Genomic DNA, 19,113 nt, shown 5'->3' with positions numbered 1-19,113 from the left:
TGATCCTTTCTAATACTGGCAAGCTTGGTCATGATGAAAGACAAGTAAGTTTAAAACCACTGTAATGTTAAAGAAAAATTCTCTGCCATCCTCTGCTGTAGGAGTGATTGAAGCGCGAGACTTCAAGAACCCTGAAATGGACAGAGCTATACTGGCATAGGCCAGATCTGTACACCTGGGGCAGCTAAAGGTCAAGCAGGTCAATGTTCAACAGCCCCCTGGCAATCCCCACCCACGGTACTGCCAGTAACCCACTACAGTAGCTTAGTCATGACGGATTTAAGCTGTGATGCTGCAGGGGAAGTCGGAAGCCTCACTCATAACTGAGAGGATACGGAGTTCAATCAATCAGGACTTCTTTCTCACGCGTAGTGTCTACATACACACGAGTATGTTATTATTCTATTAATATGTGACGGTTTAGCGTTCAATGTCAGCGTTAAACCTCCATATGGCAAGAAAAATGGTTAAACCGTCAAACTTTAAGTTTAATATTACTAGCTGGCTATTGCCTACAAAGATAATAATGCAACAAGTTTGCTTGTTAGCCAGCGAACCTAAGTATATCTAACTATAACTGTGCACTGATTATTAAACAATGCTAAAACAAATGTGACTTAGTCAAAGTAAACTGGCGCTAACGTTACGAAGAGATTATAATCGGGGTTACAACTCGACAGAAACTCGTTCAATTTACAATTCAAACGATTTCAGAGTAATCCAACGTTCATGTTAGGTAACTGGCGAATTAACTGAAGTTCCGCGCAAACTACCCGGCTTTCTGTAACATTTGCTGCAAACCCCTCGACAATCGCTCACCTCTGCTGATTCTCTATCTGGCGCAAAATGTTAACGTCACGAGAGTGCGTGAGTTATTAAGACATGTAATGTTTTTCCGAGGCAGTGGGAAAATAAACCACCCCATTAGGTTCTAATTTCTTTTACAGACTACAAAATTATTCAAAAGACGTCAAGTGAATAATTTGAACGTAATGTAAATATTTATTTTACGACATTGATAGTCACAGGTGAAAATCGGATCGGAATATCCGAAAAAAATGGACAGACATAAGCTTTGTAGAATGAGCAAAGTCATTAAAAAGCAATGTCTCTGGATGTGCCAGCAATAACATCCACACAAAGTGGTCAGGGTCAAGGATCTGCCAGACAACTGAAGACTGTTGGAATTAAAAGAGGTAGAGAAATATAAACACTATTCATCCCGCAAAAATGGAGAGTTATTCTTAGTGCCTTTCTGTTTATATCTGAAGCCAAACAGAGCGAGTGGAGATGCAACTTGAAGTGTGTGTGAGTGTATCATATTATGTAAATGCTTATTATATAAATACGTGTGGCACAGTCTGATTCTTTGTCTCATCAGTTGTGTGTGTGTGTCTGTGTCTGTGTCTGTCTGTATCTTTGTGGAAAGGTGTTTACTGTAAGTGTGTGTGTGTGTGAGTGAGTGAGCGTATGTCTCTGTGGGAAGGTGTTTACTGTAAGTGTGTGTGTTACATCAGCAGGAGTAATAATGTGCGTGCGTACAGCGTAGTGGGAACCGAACTGTCAACGTTTCTCAGCACAGCTCTCTGCCAGCTTGTGTTCCAGCACTCAGGAAACCTGCACTCCTACAGGGAGGCTGCAGCAGACACAACATGCAGGGAGGGGTGGGGGGCACAAGGGAGCGAGTCCTGGGGGAGGGAGGGGAGCAGGGAGGAGGCTGGAACCCGGCACACTGCAGGTGCAGGTTCAGTATTTGGGATGACCTCAGCTACGTATTGATTCCAGATGCTGGAGAGATGTTCCCTTATCCCAACATACAGAGTTCCCCTGAAATGTGTGTGTGTGTGTGTGTGTGTGTGGGAAGCAAAGTAGGATTGAGGTATAACGTATAATTGTATATAAGACAATCAAGGGTTAACTACACACACTGTACAGAGGAAGAGAAAGGGAAGGGAGAGAGGATGAATCTATATGCACTTACTAACACTGATCCCACACAATGGCCGTGAACATGGTGCATTAACATTCCAGTGTGAGACTGAGAGACAGGGGTTAAATAATGTCAACAGACTGAACGAGATGCAGACAGGAGTTAATGCCAACACAGGGGAGTGTGTGTGTGCATGTGTGTGTGTGTGTGTGTGTGTGTGTGTGTGTGTGTAGTCAGGGTAACAATGGGAGTCTGATCACAAACAGGATCCCTCTGTTTCCTGAGCCAGAACCCTTGGTCCTGACACACACGCACACACAAACAGACAGTCACACACACACACACACACACACACAGCCGCTACTACTACTACAATAGACCACATACTGCACATGTCATACAGTATGTCTACACACATGCACGCTGCTGCTAGCACTACTGCAGCGGGGTTGTGTGGAGTGGTGAGCATTAGGAGCTGTGTGTTGTGTAGGGTGGAGAGTTTGAGGTGTTGTGTGGGGTGGAGAGTTTGAAGCCTTGTGTGTTGTGTAGGATATAGAGTTTGAGGTGTTGTGTGTTGCATAGGGTGGAGAGTTTGAGGTGGTGTATGGGGTGGAGAGTTTGAGGTGTTGTGTGTTGTGTAGAATATATAGTTTGAGGTGTTGTGTGCCATGCCATGGAGAATTGCAAGTGTTGTGTAGGATATACAGTTGGACGTGTTGTGTAGGGTGGAGAGTTTGAGTTGTCATGTGTTGTGTAGGGTGGAGAGTTTGAGGTGGTGTGTGGGGTGGAGAGTTTGAGGTGGAGTGTGGGGTGGAGAGTTTGAGGTGGTGTGTGGGGTGGAGAGTTTGAGGTTTTGCGTAGGGTAGAGTGTTTGAGGTGTTGTGTAGGGCGGGTGATGTGAGGGCTGAGAGGAGAGGAGAGTGCACAGCATAGAGCAGCTGTGTATGCTGATTTGGGATGCAGCCTGTGTGCTCACTGCTATAAGTAAAAACACACCTGTCCCAGCTGCTGTTTTGCAGGGGGAACAGAGTGAGAGCGAGAGCAATGAAAGAGAGGAATGTGCTTCCCTCTCATTCTTTCCTGACAAATCACTCCGCCTATCTGGGCCATTTACGGGAAACATGTTCTCTCTTTTTTTTCCTCCTAAGCTTTCCTTTGCATGTTTGTTTTTATAACCTCATAGCTTTTCTTTTCTTTATAATTATCTTGGTCATACTGTAGATGTATTTTTCCTCTGTTGTTCTTTGGTCTCTATTGCAGTTTGGCGAAACCAACCACAACATCACCATGACACAGAGCTGTTTCTGTGGCAATCAGTGCCAGAGTAATTCATGTGCTCATTATTCATTATCATTATTGATTTTTGTAGCTAATTGGACTCCTGTGCACTTGCTAGGCCTCCAGCAATATTGAGTTGGATCGCTCCAGACTACTTCCTTTATGGTGTATGTGTTGCATTGTATATTGTATTGTGTTGTATGTGCGGAAGGACACATCGATTACAGTGTGCTGAACTAGGCCAGAATCTGAACTAGGACAATGCAGCGAACTGGGCCAGTTTGGTATGTCCTTGTCTGATAGTGTATCAGTCCACTAGATTAAACAGCACCGAGTTGTGGTGTAACCAGTTAGACCAGGGTTTCTGCTATCGTGGGGACTGTACTCACCGAATACTGGAGGACAGGGTGGATGAAAACACATCGAATGGGACAGTACTAGGCCACTGTAATATAAATAGTGTGCTTTGTAGTTGACGTTGACTGCCACACACACGTCCCCCTGGCCTGGACACAACTCTCATTGTGCCCCGCACTCCCACTGCCCCCGACTCCAAAGATATCTGACCCCCAGACTCCAGCTCCCTCCGGCACCTGCCGACCTCTGACCCTTGACCTAAAAGAGAGTGAGGGGTCAAGTGTTGACTCAGTAACGCGGGAGGTTAAAGATCACAGACTATAAAGAGACGGTCAGTCTATTTTTCTCTGTTGCTGTCCAACTGTTTTCACCCTCTCTCCTTACTTTCATTTTCTTTCTTTCTCTCACCACCTCTCTCACTTTGTTTTTACGTGCTTGTGTGAGAATTCAATTAATAATTTACAATGAATGTGGCTTGGTAGTAATCCATTTACAATTCCTCAGATTCTTCACCTTACTTTAACTCTTAGCTCAAGGACCACTGTATTTAAAGTTGTGTAAAGACAGCTCTGTTGTATAAGGGAAAGTGCCATGGGAAATAGCAACGGCCTCAAAGATTTGTTATAGGAAACAAATCACTTGATGACAGATTTTCAGATCACATGTCATGTACGATCTCCGTGACAATTTCCACATGAAACATATTATATACCGGCTATGATACCCTTGCTGTTGATGCAAAACCATACAGTGCTATGGAAACGATACTAACCTGCCAGTTTTGAATTATTGGTTAAAGTGCAGGGTTACAGCTTAATTTGTTCCATTACTTAAACTACGATATAAAGATGAGACTGAATTTGCCAGTTCAGCCAAATGTATTTTAACTTATGTAGAAATGTATTCAGCGAGACCTAAAAATAATGCGTCGACACAAACAATGAAGAAACACAATAGCGCCATCGCGTGGCTTACCTTTGAATGAGCAATAATACCAGAAGGGGGCTACAGAAGTTGTACACAAAAGTTGCATTGAAATTAATCCATTGTGTTTGTTATAATCTGTGCACAAATTTGTGAAAAAGGCTGCATTGCAATTTCTGGAACTTAATTTCTAGAGTTGTCTTTTCTTTGGCTCTCATTTATTCTATCAAATACCACTAATTAATAATAATATTATTTTCAGGGTACAAACAGTGTAATGCTGTATTATTTGTTAACAAAAAACAGACTGAGTTCAAAACAAAATACATTTGAACACATTTAGTATTACCATACCAGCAGACCATTATCTGCAATACTGATTTACCTAAGACAGAGTCTGACGCAGACCTATCTATAGCTGAAAGCTTAGTGCTGTCCCCTGTTGATGAAGCTGGTACCTGTATGATACCACATTTGTATAATCTGTCAGAAAACTGTGGCAGTATGTTTTAGCAGTTGAGCATACAGCTATGTGATTATATGAGTGCCTTAATTCATCAATATTAAATGAATATTCATTAATATTATATGATTATTATAAATTTGTCTTACAACACATTCCACAGAACATTGGAAAAATGCATGTTCTGCCCAAAAATAAATATCTGTCAGTGAAGTCTTCCTTTATCATGCCTATTTGTATAATAACTATTATTAATATTGAGTACAGAACTAGTAGTGGTATTTCTTTCTTATTACAGCAATAAGACTTGAGAGGCCCTGATATATCAGGGATACTGCTACAGCAAATAATGGCATGAGACACAGGCAAATATCTGCAACCAACCTTGCTGTGCTGATATTCCTGATATAATATAAGGCCTCAGGTGCCTTATATTACTCTAATGATGTGTGACACTGGACTAGGCAGGTCAAAATGAAGAGTCCCCTACTGTGTCAAAATTTTAGCAATGCATATAATATATTTTGTTAAAAGTAGATGATTCCATTGTGATTGTATTTCTCCAGAACATCTGTGAGAATATGACAATTAGCTTCACAGAATAGATACCTTCAGCTGTAGAACTGACACAACCCATGTTATATTAAGTTTAATGTCACAGACAATACCAGGGTTATATGAGGCACACCAAGTAGTACTCTAAACTACAAAGGTGTACAGGAGGAGATGGGTTTCAATCCCAGGTGAGGCACTATAATACCTTTAACTAGTTCAATATGTTTAGCCATACACGAGTAAGCAATGAGTGGACCCCTAGAATCTAAATAATATTATGAGCGATGTCTGCTACACATACCACTTTATACCATGCAAAGAAACTATGAAAAGATCAACAGGGAGTGGTAATTTATTGATTTTTATTTTTTCTTCATTCTGTCATTGAGTTTTATAAAGTCTAAACGAATACCAAAAATGCTACGGTCTAAAGGCATTCGTATACAGTACCGTTAAAATAACGAACCCCATCATGTCATTTGTTAAAGCATTCCTTATTGTTTGCGATAATGTTAAAAGCGACAAGGGCTCAAACTGCCTGGAACAGTCTGCTCTTTTTACTGCTGCCTCTGTCTCACACACCCGAACACACAGGCACACGCGTGAATCGCTATTGTTGCGCGGCGTTTGCATCTGAATGCAGTTCCTAATTCATACTGAATATTGTTCCTCACCGAGTATAAGCAATCTTGAAAATAAACATGTTTATATAAGGTTGTTTTCAAGGTGTTTTACACTTGAAAATCAAAGAATACCTTTATTTCTGTTATTCTTACTTTTTGCTGCCATAACAGTAATTCAAGCCAAAGCGATTAGCTAACACACACACACACACACACATTCATACAGGCAAATGCAGACGTAAACACACGCACACATATATACATGTAAACACTTGTGCATATGTGTGCACGCACACGCACACACACTCACAGACACACACACTACTGTAAAAGTTGAATCTCACCTAAGTTAGACAAGCTCATTGGCATTCTATTACATCTCCTTGGTTAAATGCATATTAATCAATTGATTACCTACTGAAGCATTATCTTGCAATCCCACACCCAGAATAATATTAATAATAATAATAATAATAATAACAATAATAATGTTAAAGATGACGATGGCGATAATTACAATGACAATGATGTCAAAGGATTCATCATGACCAAACAATTCACTCTGGGTGACTAAGCACAGTATTACTGTTGCCAGTCGAATACAATAACAATTTAGAAAAACAATAATATTTAATGAAATAAAAATGAAATTATGTTATTTTTTGGTGTGAAATGCAAATGAGGTGAGTAGATTAATTTAATCATGAGGTTCCGAGAAGCACTCAATTTTCTTTCTCCATGCTCATTTAAGTATAAAAGTGACTTGGTAGGACCACATATAAGTATAAAAAGGTTGATGTGGGCCTAAATAGGATATCATTGAGGCTATCCTGGCATGTACATAATTGCATATACACAGATATATATCCACAGTTTATACATTCACATCAATGTGAGAGGCAACCTCTACCCGAAGGTAAGATATTACTGAAAATGGAAAATATGAACAAAGATATCACAAAATAAATTACATTTTTTAAATTAGATTTTATAAAAGCAAACCGTTTCATATAGACAAAATAAAAAAACGAAGCTCTGCGGGGACTGATTTTTACGTATTCTGCTAATGAAAATAGCACAATGACTTTTATTCAGTGTCAGTCATCTTAGTTGCTCATATTGGTCACGCGAGATTGGATGGTGACCCTTCTGGCTGGGAGCAACTCCGTGCTCCGACTGGCCACCAGCTCCTGCAGCTGCAGCGTCCCTCCCCCAATGAAACAGAAAGCTGGACAAACGGGGGCGGAGCAATCGACTGGCCCCTCCCACAGGGGCCGGAGCGAGTGGGCGTCATAGAATGTGACACGCCCCTTCTCGAAGTCCAGACACACTCCAAGTCGGGGGGGCAGGGGAGCGGTGAGGCCCGGGGGTGAGGGGGGGCCGTTGCTGAGGTTGGAGTGGGGCTCCCGGGGGCTGGTGGCATCGCTGGGGCAGCCATGGTGAGAATTTATCATCTGGGGTAGGAAGATCTTGCCCATTCCCACAGTGAGAAAGGTGAACGGAGGGAGCGAGTCCAGGGTGTCCTCAGCGCCACTGTCATGCCCACTGTCTGGGTCATAGCTATAAAGAGGGAGGAGAAAATAAGGAAAGAGGGGAAAAGGGGATGAGAAAGTAGAGAGGGGAGAGTGGGAGGGCGGGAACAGCATACCAGAGATCAGCACTGCTTATCACTCCGAGTTCATTCCAAAATTCCTCTCATAGCCCACCTCCCCAAGCCCCTGACTGCTCTCATCCCCTTCCCTCTCTCTCCCCCATCCACATCCTCTCTTCCTCTTTCCCTTCCCCCCGCCACCCTCTCTGACCCCCCCCCTCGACCTCTCCGTCTCTCCCTCCTTCTCACCGGGGGCTGGGCATGTCCTGGGGCAGGTGAAACCACTCCTGGAGCCGAGCTTCCAGACCCACTCCCACCTGCACAGGAGAAAGACAGAGAGAGAGAGAGAGAGAAACAGAAAGGGGGAGAGGGCTGGGTAAAAGAGGGTGAAATCAGCTAACAGCAGTACATCTATGTACAGCAGTATAGACTGTGACACAGCATAAAACCACAGACACAAGGGAAAACCAGAGTAGAATAAATCTAGTCTAACACACCACTCAACAGATACATGGCTATTGGGTAGCTAAGCAGAATCTTGAATTATTATTCATGTGTATATTGATTACAAACCATGGTATACAGTATAGCCTTGAGGCAAAGGATCTACAGAGGATCATATACCTACAAAAGGTCGGGAGAGGATTGTGCACGTCAGGAAGTATCTTATTTGTATATCTAAAATCACAGTCACCTAATGCCCCACAGCTAAGGCAGATTCAATGTAGGATGTCAGCCACACAGGGAAACACTAGAGCCCAGGGTTGGTGGAGACCAACTAGTCCTGTGAAGTTTATCTGCTCTGGGCCCTGTGAGCAATCACTGACTTGCTTGCTGAGACACAAAGCACCAGGAGGCCAAAGGAGATACGGCCTAGTGAGAGATTTGGGGAGATCCCTTACTGATTCAACTATGCACTTGCCTTCACCAAGTACGAGCCAGGGTCCACAGAGCACGCCCAGTAGTGTCTTCCCTGAGTGATGGCCACATCGCCCACCAGCAGGTCGGCGGTCAGGTGGCAGGAGGTGAGGATGCGGTCTGCGGCCTGCAGCAGGGAGAGGCCTGGCACACTACGCGCGCAGCGCTGGTCCTTACTGACCACCAGCCGGTCAGCGTGCAGGCCCCAGCGAGAGTCCAGGTAGAAGTTCAGTACTGGGAGGTCAGGGGAGGGGGTGGAGTGCAGTTAAAAAGGAGAGAGAGGGTTGAGAGAAGAAGGGAGGAGGGAGGAGAGTGGGGACCCGGGGGAGGGGGGGGGGCATGGAGGAGGGAAAGGCAGATGTGAAGGGGGGTAAGGAGATGGGGAAGAACAGTGGGGGGAGCGGTCAATGTAGAGAAGAGGGTCAGGAAGGAGGAGACAGATCACAGGAAGGAGATTTGGGAAACAGAAAAAGGGAGCGGAAAGAGCACAAGAGGCAGAGGAGGCAGGAGGAAAGAGGGGAGAGGGAGGAAAAAGGGAAATTAAGATCACAGGGCAAAATGCAGAGACTAAAGAGGGAGATGGGGGGGTAAAAGGGAGAGACATAAAAAGAGGGGGAAGAAGAAAGCAAACCAACCTGCACCTAGTATGCAAGAATGTAATAAGCAGAACACAGGCAGAGAGAGGTCACAGAAGCAGGAGAAGGGAGAGGAGGAAAGAGAAGAAGGCAAACTGCAAGGGTCTGACACGCGCTGAGAAAAGGAGGAGGGAAAATCAAAGCAGAAGGAAATGAAACAGCTAGGAAAAGAAGGCAGTCTTTCTTCACCGGTAGAAGTACAGAGGATAAAAACAGGAGAGGAGACACAGGGAACAAGCCTAGGTCAGGATAATAAGGTTAGAGACATTATTCTCTATCCTGGGCCGCCAGCTAATCAATTTGTTAAGTTCCAGTCTTAACAAATGCCAGACATCATAAACACACTCATGGGGGAGATGTTTTCCAAGCAGGACAAGATACGAGCAGAGTGAGATATATAACGATAGAGGGATAGAGTCTGGGATGGATTAGACTGGCCTAAGATGTAAATGGAGTAGAGGGTGGAAAGGGTGAAGAGATGAGAAAGAGAGAAAAAGATGGATATGGAGGAACAGGGGAAGCAAGGGATGGGTGTATGGAGATCTGGGATGCACAGATGGAGAACTGGATAGTTATACACAGAAATAAAGAGGGATGAAAGGAAGGATGGGAAAGAGAAATAAAGAAATGAGTTACTGTGTTGAACGTGATGGATACGTCAATGTGAATCATTCTGACACCAGAGTTTACGGTTCTGGCCTGCCATTACAGGAGTGTCAGTGCAAGTGCCTACATACAGCTGCCGCCAGGGTCAGCGTGTGTGTGGTTCTTACCCGGCGCGGGCGGGGTGTGCAGGTACACCTCCTCGCTGTACTCCCCGAAGCCGGCCTTGTTGCAGCCGCGCACCCGCAGTACGTACACCGTGTCCATCTCCAGCCGCTCGATCACCGCGCTGGTGCCGCCCACCTCCTCCAGCCGCTGCCAGCCCCAGCGGCTCCCTCTGCCCAGCGACCCCATTCCTCCCCCCCCGCCGCCGCCCCGGACCAAGCCCCGGATGCCCCCGGGCCCTCCCCGGCGCCGCCGGAACTCCACGGAGAAGTGCCAGGCGGGGGCGGAGTCCTGCGGCAAGCGCCAGCACAGGAAGAGCTGGTCGTACGCCAGGGTGCGCTGGGTGTCGATCACTGGAGCCAAAGGGGCTGACGTGGAAATGAACGCAAGGTCACACGCACAGAAACAATAAAAAACAAACAAAAAATAAGCCCGTATGCAACTATAAGCAGAAAAAAATTTGTGCTTTTCTTTTCATTCTTCTTTTTTGGATAAGGAAACCATGGAAAGCATGATAAGACTTGAATCTCAATGTCCAACCTCATATTTCAGTTATTATAAAAACCAACTACATAACAGAACTGTTTGTTGCGTTTGTGATTATGAAAGTTGGTTGCCTCATCTATTGCTGTGAAAAGCTGCCATGGGAGTCTTCCATTATAATACCTTGAATGGCATTACTAGTAATACTGAGATCTAGGCACATCTGTTACAGCTTAGTCTCCACTCAGGTTAGTTTGCTCCTGACCCACCAAAAAAAGAAAGCGGATTTGCTCTTAAAAATTAATTCTGGATATCATTAGGGGGGTCAAACTGAGGTTTTCTACTTCTTCCATAACTAACTTACAAGGTTTTTGTTCACTTCCTCATTATCTCAACATTGATAATTCTAAGACATTTCAGTGAGACATCTCAGTCCAAAAAGTAGCACAGATTGAACACATCTCATTGCTTTGAATGCTATCACTCAAGGAAATTTCTTTTCAGTTGGCTGCATAATCGTTCCAGCCACTTCATGTGATCTTGACTAAGACTCGTCTCGTTTCTATGCTATGCATTCTGTAAAAGCTCTGTCACAATTCCATTGATCAGAGCACGATATTGAACCAGTGTGAACTGATTTAGATTAAATGATCAGTACCGCTCAAGAGACACATGAAGAGCACTGATGTCACAAGCAGAAGCAAAGCATGTTGCTCTGCCTTCCTGCCTGGCTCCTCCCTCCTGCCTGGCCCCGCCTCCTTGCTCTCTCACCTTGGATGAACTCCATGCTGTTGAGGAGCTTGAGCTCTTTGGAGATGTCCAGTTGGAAGTGTCGGAAGGAGGGGTCAGCAGCCAGTGCGAAACACTGCAGAGACTCAATGGCCCTCATCAGTCTGAGAGGAGAGGAGAGGAGTAATGAATACAGACATAAAGAATATACGACTGAAAAAAATATATGATGCGTTTCCATATTTTCCTTTCTCGGTCATAAATTATCATGCTACGTAGCCTGTAATGTGTACATTTACAGGAAAATGGCACTTACACACAATTGGCACAATTACAATGTTTTTAAAATGCTTAAACACTGACATTATGCTGTAGATGTGAATGGAAATATTTCTCTCTATTTTTGCTGAGTGCAACATATGATGGCACATACACTCGTTACAGTACACAGTGGCAGGGCTGCAGTCAGGTGCTGCTGCCCTTGTGTCTTGTTTGGTCCATGACATTTAGGTGTCTGTTTTTCTACTATTTTTCTGCTGTTCTATTAATTTCCTGCATGGACCGAGCTTTCCTTTATCCAAATAACTCAGTGTCACAGTCCAACACCCAAATCCAAACAGATGGGTGGGGAGAAGAGACAGACTGCAGCAGAGAGAAAGAGAGAAGGAGCCTGAAAGAGAGACATGCAGAGAGAGAGAAAGACAGAGAGAGAGAGATGTGAGCAATGATGGCGGGAAGGGGGAGGAGGCTGGACCTGTTGTGGGTGAGGCGGGCGGCCTGGACGAAGCAGGGCGGGTCGGTCTCTTTGAGCAGCTCCTGGGAGAAGGCCATGAGGCCAGCGTGCTCCAGCAGACTCTGCCGCTCCATCACCTGGGCCGCCAAGGCCTCCCCGCGCCGGACCCGGGCCCCCTCCACCGCCTGGGCCAGGGCGGCCTGCCGCTCCGCCAGCGCGGCCCCCAGCTCCCGCAAACAATGACCCAGCTGCTCCTGCGCCGAGCCGCTGTTCACCTGGGGAGCCGAGGGGCGTGGAGAGGGGAGGAGCCTGTGAGGGGAGTGATGCTATTGGCCCGCCCTCTGGGGACGTTGTGAATATACATTCAAGAGGCAGTGTGGTGGGTGGTAGTGTGGTGAAAAAAGGCAAGAGCAGCAAGAACAAGGATTCAGCAATGGTCTTTTATAGATGAAAATTCATCAGAATTCAGTTGCACTGTGGGATGTCGGGAGGCATGGAGCCAAAGACGGATGTCCCGATGTTGAACAACATCCTCTCCTGAACACTTGCAGATGACAGTCACAGAATCATCAACACTATCATTCACTGCTGTGTTGTGTACTTGTATTAGACGCTGCATGCTGTGATGGTATGACTGATGCGATCTGAGAAGGGACAGAATCCACACCCCTCAGAGGTACAGTGTAGGGTTGTACAGCAGTACTGATACTTTGCATTGTGTGGTGCTGTGTATCAGCAGTGCAGTTTACCTCAGTCTGCATAATGGCATTCTCCAGTTGAGTGATCTGGGCCTGCACTGTGTCCTGATTGGCCAGGATATAGTTGATTGCCTTGGTAATCTTGTCCTGGGGGAGGGGGGGGGTTATTATTATAGAGTTATTGACTTATATTGCCTTGAGGAAACCTCAGTTCAGCATCCTGGGGTTTTCAGTGTGTTTCAGACATTTGTTTAAAAGCAAAGGGTGTCTTATCTTTTTTCTGTGCAGGCCTCCAGTTGCTGACACATCTTCCAGAAGCACAGCAGGACTATGTATGCAGCTATTATGTTTTAGTCCCTTTTAAGACACAGCTTTTTCAAGTGTACTTTAGATTCCTACTACATTTTTAATCTCACACCAATCTCACTCGCTTCTTTTTGTTTTAATAATTGGTTTGTTCTGATTTGTTCTATCTATTTTCTTCGATTTCTTTGATGTCGCCACATAAAAGCTTTTAACAAATACGTTACGTAATTATTGTGATTAATTCTCGCCATCGTTTTAAGTCATGGCAGAACTTCAGAAAGAAGGAGAAAACCCAATCTGAGCCATCTCAGGCATGTGCAGGTGCTCTGCTGTGTCTGACCTTCAGCGCCTGGTAGGCGTGGGCGATGGGCATGACCTTGTGGCCGGCATGGATGCGACGCAGTTTACAGAGAGGACACAGCAGCCGCTGGCAGGACTTGCAGTAGAACTGGAGGCGCTCCTGGTCATGCTCTGGACAGGTCAACACCTGGGAAGAGGTGGTGGTGGGGGGGGGGGCAGGGGAGAGGGGTGAAGTGTCAAAGGGAGAGATGGCAGGGAGATAAGAAATGGAAATCACAGTGGGCAAAGACAGCAGGATAGTGAGGGATATTGAATGTCTGAGATGGGGGAGAGGAAAACACCACCTACACAGTGCAAACTCACAAACTCACAGCATTCATATAGACAGGGCATAACAGAGGAGACAAGAACAACAACGCCCTCACCTCAGCTAAATGTCTGCCCCTCAGCTGAGCATACCAACGCAGCCATACAGGCTCTGTCTGCACCCCGGCCGCACCTCCCCAGCGCTCACCTTGGGCCTGAAGTTGAGGCTGGGCTGGACGTGCTCGTGCTGGGCGCGGGGGGTCCCCCAGGGGTGGTACAGCTTGAAGCACTCGTTACAGAAGCTGGCCCGGCAGTCGGCACAGCCCTTGGTGGCCTCCAGCGACTGAGGTGGCTTGCAGAACTGGCACATGACCGCCACAGTGCCCAGACTCACTGTGTGTCTGTACCTGAGAGACGGGCAGCGGGGAAGAGGGGCCGATACGTCTTTCAGAACAACAGCACTGCCAAGATTGCACTCAAATACCGAAAATTAGGTTACCTAAAATTAGGTTTCACACTAATCAAACACTCAGCCATTTCGTGGGCTTGCTTGGCTGCGCCATGCTCTGCAGACAGTAACACGCAGTGGGTGACCGTCACGAACGGCACCTCAGACCACTGAATGGGTAGTACCTTTCCACAATACGCTCCAGGGTCAGATTTCGCAGGCAGTCAGCCAGTCCCCTCTCACCCAGCTCCACCTCCTTCTGACAAGGCGGGCAGGGGAACAACACAACAGGAGGAGGGGCCTCCTTGCGCCTCCGTCCTGGATATGTCCCAAATCCTGAGGGGTGGGGGGGTTTAGATCAGGCATTTATTCGGAGACAGGGGGAAAGGGATAGGGAGACTGAGGGAAGGAAAGTGACATTGGGAGGGAGCTGAGTGTAAGAGTGCTCAGTGAATTCATATACCCACCTAACGGCCTCAAGAACAAAATGCCACACACATTATGGTACAATGTGCGATACTAAATGAAGCCAAAACCAAAGCATTGCCACACACAATGAGAAAACCTCCATTTCAGCACTTGACTGCCAGCTGAACTGCCATGCATTGTTCAAAGTCTGTCTTTTTACTGGTGACTCCATTTTCCCTCTTCACTTTGCAGCTATCTGTGTATTTCTTCAGTGGGGCAAGGTGTATGCAATGGCCCTTCCGAGCACTAATCGTATCATCAGAAAACCCTCAAAATCCACATTTTATCAGCAGCATGAAAATTCAGATGTCATTCATCATGGAACGGCTTGTGAAACGGCACCGTTTTTCGCACACTACACACACACACACACCTGCGCGGAGAATGCGGTCAATGCGGTCGGCTTTGGGCGCGGGCCGGCGTGCCTGCCGTGGCGAGCGGGTGTTGGGGGTGGAGGCGGGCGAGTTGGGCTCAGGGGGCAGGTCAGGGGGAGGGTAGCCATTTTGGACCAGGACCTCAGAGGCGCAAAGCAGGCAGACGCTGTGCTGGCAGGGCAGAACGATGGGTTGCTTCACCATTTCCTTACACACAGGACACTGCAGCTCATGCTCCATACTCTTCATGTTGGACTGAGGAGGCACAGGAGAGGGAGGGACCATCAGGCAGGGACCAGAGGGGATTGGGTAAAGGGAAGGTGTGGCGAATGGGGGGTGGGGGAGGGGGGCAGCAGAGACAAGATTGAACAAGTGAGTGGAGAGCAGAAGAAATTTAGCCGAGACATAAGGAAAGGATAAGTGGGGGCAGGTATGTGGCGAGGGACAAGACAGGAAGGGGGGGGAGGGGTGTTAGGAATAAACGTTATGGGTGGTGAGAGAGAAAGAAGAAGAGAGTAAGTAGAAGGGTAGACCACACAAGCAGATAGGGAAAAGAAGATAAACCATGACTGGAAAGAAAGGAGATAATGCAATACTTCTGGACTGCCCTGCTTCTTTTTTTTGGGGGGGGGGGGGGCATGGAAATGCAAATAAATATCCAGATTGATGAAGAACCAAAAAAGAGAGAGAAAGGACAGAACTGAGATTTCTCTGGTTAAGAATTAATAGCAGCCACAGGGAGCTGACACGAAAATGTCTTTCTGTATAAATAGAACCAGATGATGGATTGTCAGGGCTAGCCTTATTAAATATGTATGGCCACGAGGAGTTAATTATTTAATCCCAGTTTCTGTCTGGTCTGTGTCCCAGAGAGATTTCATATAGATAAAGTCCACCCACACAGTGTGTATGTAATCATACATGCCTGATTTAATGAGCAGCACAAAAACAATAATTCACTGTTTACAACCTATTATCTAAACATGTTCATACATTCAATCAATAATTTCTTTGTCTGAAAAATGGAAAAGACTCCATAAATGATGCTACAGTGGCATCATGAAGTGGCTACAGAAGGCAACATGATTCAAACATTATCTCCTCTGATACTCTTCCATAAAGTGCTTCATATAGACCAACTACATTGCAGTAAGTTTATACGTGTATTACAGTAAAACTGACCACGCTGACCCGTGCTGGTGTGCAATAACACGTCCCTCACGGTCTTTGTCTTAACTACATGACTTTGTAAGAGGAATATCTGTTATCGGTCAACTCAACACCATTGTAGACAACATTTCATCTGCCATTTCTAATATTCAAAAGTAGCCTGAAGTGAGAAGTCGTTTTCACCAGGCTTTATTTGAAAAGCCTGTAAAATCGTTGTCACTTGCGCTTGTAGGGACAGAAAACACGCCCCTCGTGTGTAGCACGCGCAGACACACACGAACACCAAATGTCACCTGTAAACACAAGTGAAAAATGATGCAAAGCATGCCGCATAGGGTTGCTACGAAAGTGTATGACTGAGAGCATGACGCTACCGTGTGCTTCAATGCCTAACGGAATTTAATTAAACAGATTGCAGTGAAAGCCTCTCAGCAGATAAATCGATCGCAAAGGCGGGGGAGAAGGGACGCGTCCTTAGAATTCTCACGTTCTTCCTTCTGAATATATATCTTTGTGTTAATACATACAATCGTAATATAGGTCTGCACAGATTTTTTGCTTAACCGTTATATTTAGCTGTCAGCATCCTGGTTGCTAATAGCTGTGATATTGCACCTTTATAAAAGCATCATCAAACGTACATGATAGATACATTATTTCACATCGACAACAAAAGACAAACATTCTCATTATTATTCGACCCCAAAATTGTCATAAAGTCCCCGTCCCACAACTATATCTGTCTGTCATTCACCAATGTCAACCCTGGCCTAACCTATACACGCCCGCCCTTTTCTCTGGAAGACATGACTCAAAATGACACGCTTTCCGCAAAATCCTTTCACGTTTTTATAGAAAAGCAAGCGGGTGCACTCGCCGAACAGGGCGTGTATTATTTTTGTTTAGCACGGTTCTCTTCTGTCTCAGCACGGCACCCTGAACATGCGCGCTCTTACCTTCACCTGGTTTCTGGGCGCCATGATAGGAACGTTTCCTCCCCCCAGTCAAGCCGGCTTGGGGGGGCGGAGGGGGCTTAGATATTTATATTCTGGCCTAGGGAGGTAAGATTTGGATGTGCCACGCAGGGAACAATTATGACTGCGAAGCAGGCCACGCTCCTTTAAGACGTAGCCTACTCCATTTTATTAGAGCAATTTGGTTTATTCCTTAATTTCATGCAAATATGTCTGCACGTGTATTACACGTCGAAGTATTCGCAAAAGATTTTGAGGCTACGTTCTCTCCCTCTGCACCATCCACTCGTTGTTCATCCGTCCTACGCCCTCTTTCAGAATAGAAATGAATAGAAATGTAGGTTAGTGTATCGCGTGGCTTGTCAGATTTTCCTCCTCTTTGCTCACGCAAAGCGGACCCGCCGCGTGCCTGCATCCTGTTTCCATAGCAACAAGCATCTCTCAGTCAAACAACCAGTTCTCTTTATTTATACTGCCTCAGTGCATTGACCTATGTCGGTGCACATTTCAATATTTTGATTTTATATTTTTCACCAATTTTTTTCCGCCTGCATACATAATCCACTCTGCAAAGGCCTTTCAGAAGATGCATTGTGTCTGATCATTTGAAACTAGGTTTCCCATTGTTCCTTTGAAACATTACAGCCACAGGAAGTAGTACAAATTTTCATTTTAAAGCACAAATAAAACGATTTTAGTAATTCAGTGTAACAGAATGAGCGAAATAGTACGTTTGAAATTTTCTTATAAAACTACTTTTGGAAATTAACAGCGTTACACTCGACTACAGTAGGTTCAGATTAAAATTACAATGCGACAACACAAAGGTTTTGAAAAGAAGAAAACAATATCTCACCAGGCAAGGTATGTATCCTCTGTATAGGATCCAGTTTCCTAACACACAACAGTACGATACATTACATTCATTTAGCAGAGGCTCTTATGATTGTAATGTAGGCTAACGTAATGTAATGAACGATTAATTTAAATGGCCCAACAATATACAACTACACTGTATTATGTGTCTCCGGAGTCAAGCGGAAACCCACTGTTTCAATGGGCACATGTGCAGGCCAAACCATCACCAAGAATTCATCATTCAGCACACAGTGAAGACAGAAAGAAAAAATCGGAGCAGGAAAAAGACGCAGAAATTAGAGACACGCATAATGTAACATTAACCTGGCAGGTGAATAATAAATAAAATAAATAAATAACAAGGTGGCGAGAACTGTACGATAAGATTTAATTGTGTGTGAATGCACATCAGTGGAAGAAGAACCACGGGAATGTAGGTGATCTTAAAAGTTAGATTATGAAAATGCGGGGATGTTGGATGGGTTGATGTTCGACAGGCAATAAAACGTTCAGATGAGTATCTCACCACATTGAGCGTGGTGTCTCGCCTAATACCGAGAGCGGTGCAATCGGTTATTCGGTTCGAGCCAATCAGTTCAACATAAAACAGAATAGTAACAGAGACACATCGACAGAAAGTAGAACAGCTGCTGTTAGAATGATAACCATACTTACACTAATACGAACCAGTGCGTCCATCATAGAAGGAAACCTTTGCAAGTCCTCCTCTGCCATTTCTATGCGTACGCTGCCGATGTTACTTTGATCTGGATATCAGTAAAGATGGCACGCCAGTACGGTAGCGGCAGACATATGCTCCACGTAAGTGCATACATGTGTGGATAAAACAAACTGCCAGGCAAAGCTAGGTCTGTACGCGCGGCGCATTCAGCGATGTATATAGCATTGCTGCACGCGCTATTTATACAGACGCTGCCTGAAATATGAATGAATGATTAGAAATAAAAATGAATAGGACTCCTTCTAAAAATTCAAATGTAAAATTGCCTGTTGGTTGTTTTTTTTTTTTTTTTTTTTTTTTGTGTTTACTCTCCAATGGGATTATCATATAGTCCCCTAACCCCCTTCGAATCGCTATAGTGAAAGGGTTCAAATCCCCCCCGCGCCCCCGGGGTGCACACGACAGTAAACAATGCTGGATGAAGGGGGTTTTTTTTTACGATGGAGCATGCGTAGTTATTGCTGAGAGCGTTGAGAACCGTC

General features: G+C 45.3%; 1 protein-coding gene across 3 annotated transcripts; it reads right to left on the bottom strand.

Moving 5' to 3' along the window:
• Window positions 1-7,172: 7,172 nt before the first annotated feature.
• On the bottom strand, window positions 7,173-18,840 carry LOC118769285 (tripartite motif-containing protein 46-like). 3 transcript variants are annotated; one of them, XM_036516331.1, is made up of 12 exons: window positions 18,565-18,840; window positions 14,887-15,142; window positions 14,231-14,381; window positions 13,806-14,004; window positions 13,332-13,478; window positions 12,737-12,832; window positions 12,009-12,262; window positions 11,297-11,418; window positions 10,048-10,410; window positions 8,644-8,873; window positions 7,971-8,038; window positions 7,173-7,690 (listed from the first exon to the last, which is right to left on the bottom strand). In XM_036516331.1, exons 1-12 carry the CDS (start codon window positions 18,622-18,624, stop codon window positions 7,237-7,239), a joined length of 2,400 nt encoding a protein of 799 aa, XP_036372224.1. In that variant the 5' UTR covers window positions 18,625-18,840; the 3' UTR covers window positions 7,173-7,236. The 3 variants fall into 3 exon arrangements, with proteins under 3 accessions (XP_036372224.1, XP_036372226.1, XP_036372225.1); XM_036516333.1 differs by lacking the exon at window positions 18,565-18,840 and adding an exon at window positions 17,888-17,920; XM_036516332.1 differs by lacking the exon at window positions 18,565-18,840 and adding an exon at window positions 17,014-17,178.
• Window positions 18,841-19,113: the final 273 nt, after the last annotated feature.

The sequence above is a fragment of the Megalops cyprinoides genome, chromosome 21 (assembly GCF_013368585.1).
Source record: "Megalops cyprinoides isolate fMegCyp1 chromosome 21, fMegCyp1.pri, whole genome shotgun sequence".
Taxonomy (NCBI): domain Eukaryota; kingdom Metazoa; phylum Chordata; class Actinopteri; order Elopiformes; family Megalopidae; genus Megalops; species Megalops cyprinoides.
The sequence above is the reverse complement of the archived record's forward strand: the minus strand, read 5'-3'. Positions and strand labels throughout refer to the sequence as shown.

What these genes read in the sequence shown, in the direction of transcription:
- LOC118769285 (XM_036516331.1), bottom strand. Translation starts at nt 18,624, where the DNA reads ATGGCAGAGGAGGACTTGCAAAGGTTTCCTTCTATGATGGACGCACTG. An exon ending in ACGCCTACCAGGCGCTGAAG is followed by an intron (nt 12,833 to 13,331) that starts GTCAGACACAGC and finishes CCCCTCCCCCAG; the next exon opens with GACAAGATTACCAAGGCAAT. An exon ending in GCCCGCCTCACCCACAACAG is followed by an intron (nt 11,419 to 12,008) that starts GTCCAGCCTCCT and finishes CTCTCCTCTCAG; the next exon opens with ACTGATGAGGGCCATTGAGT.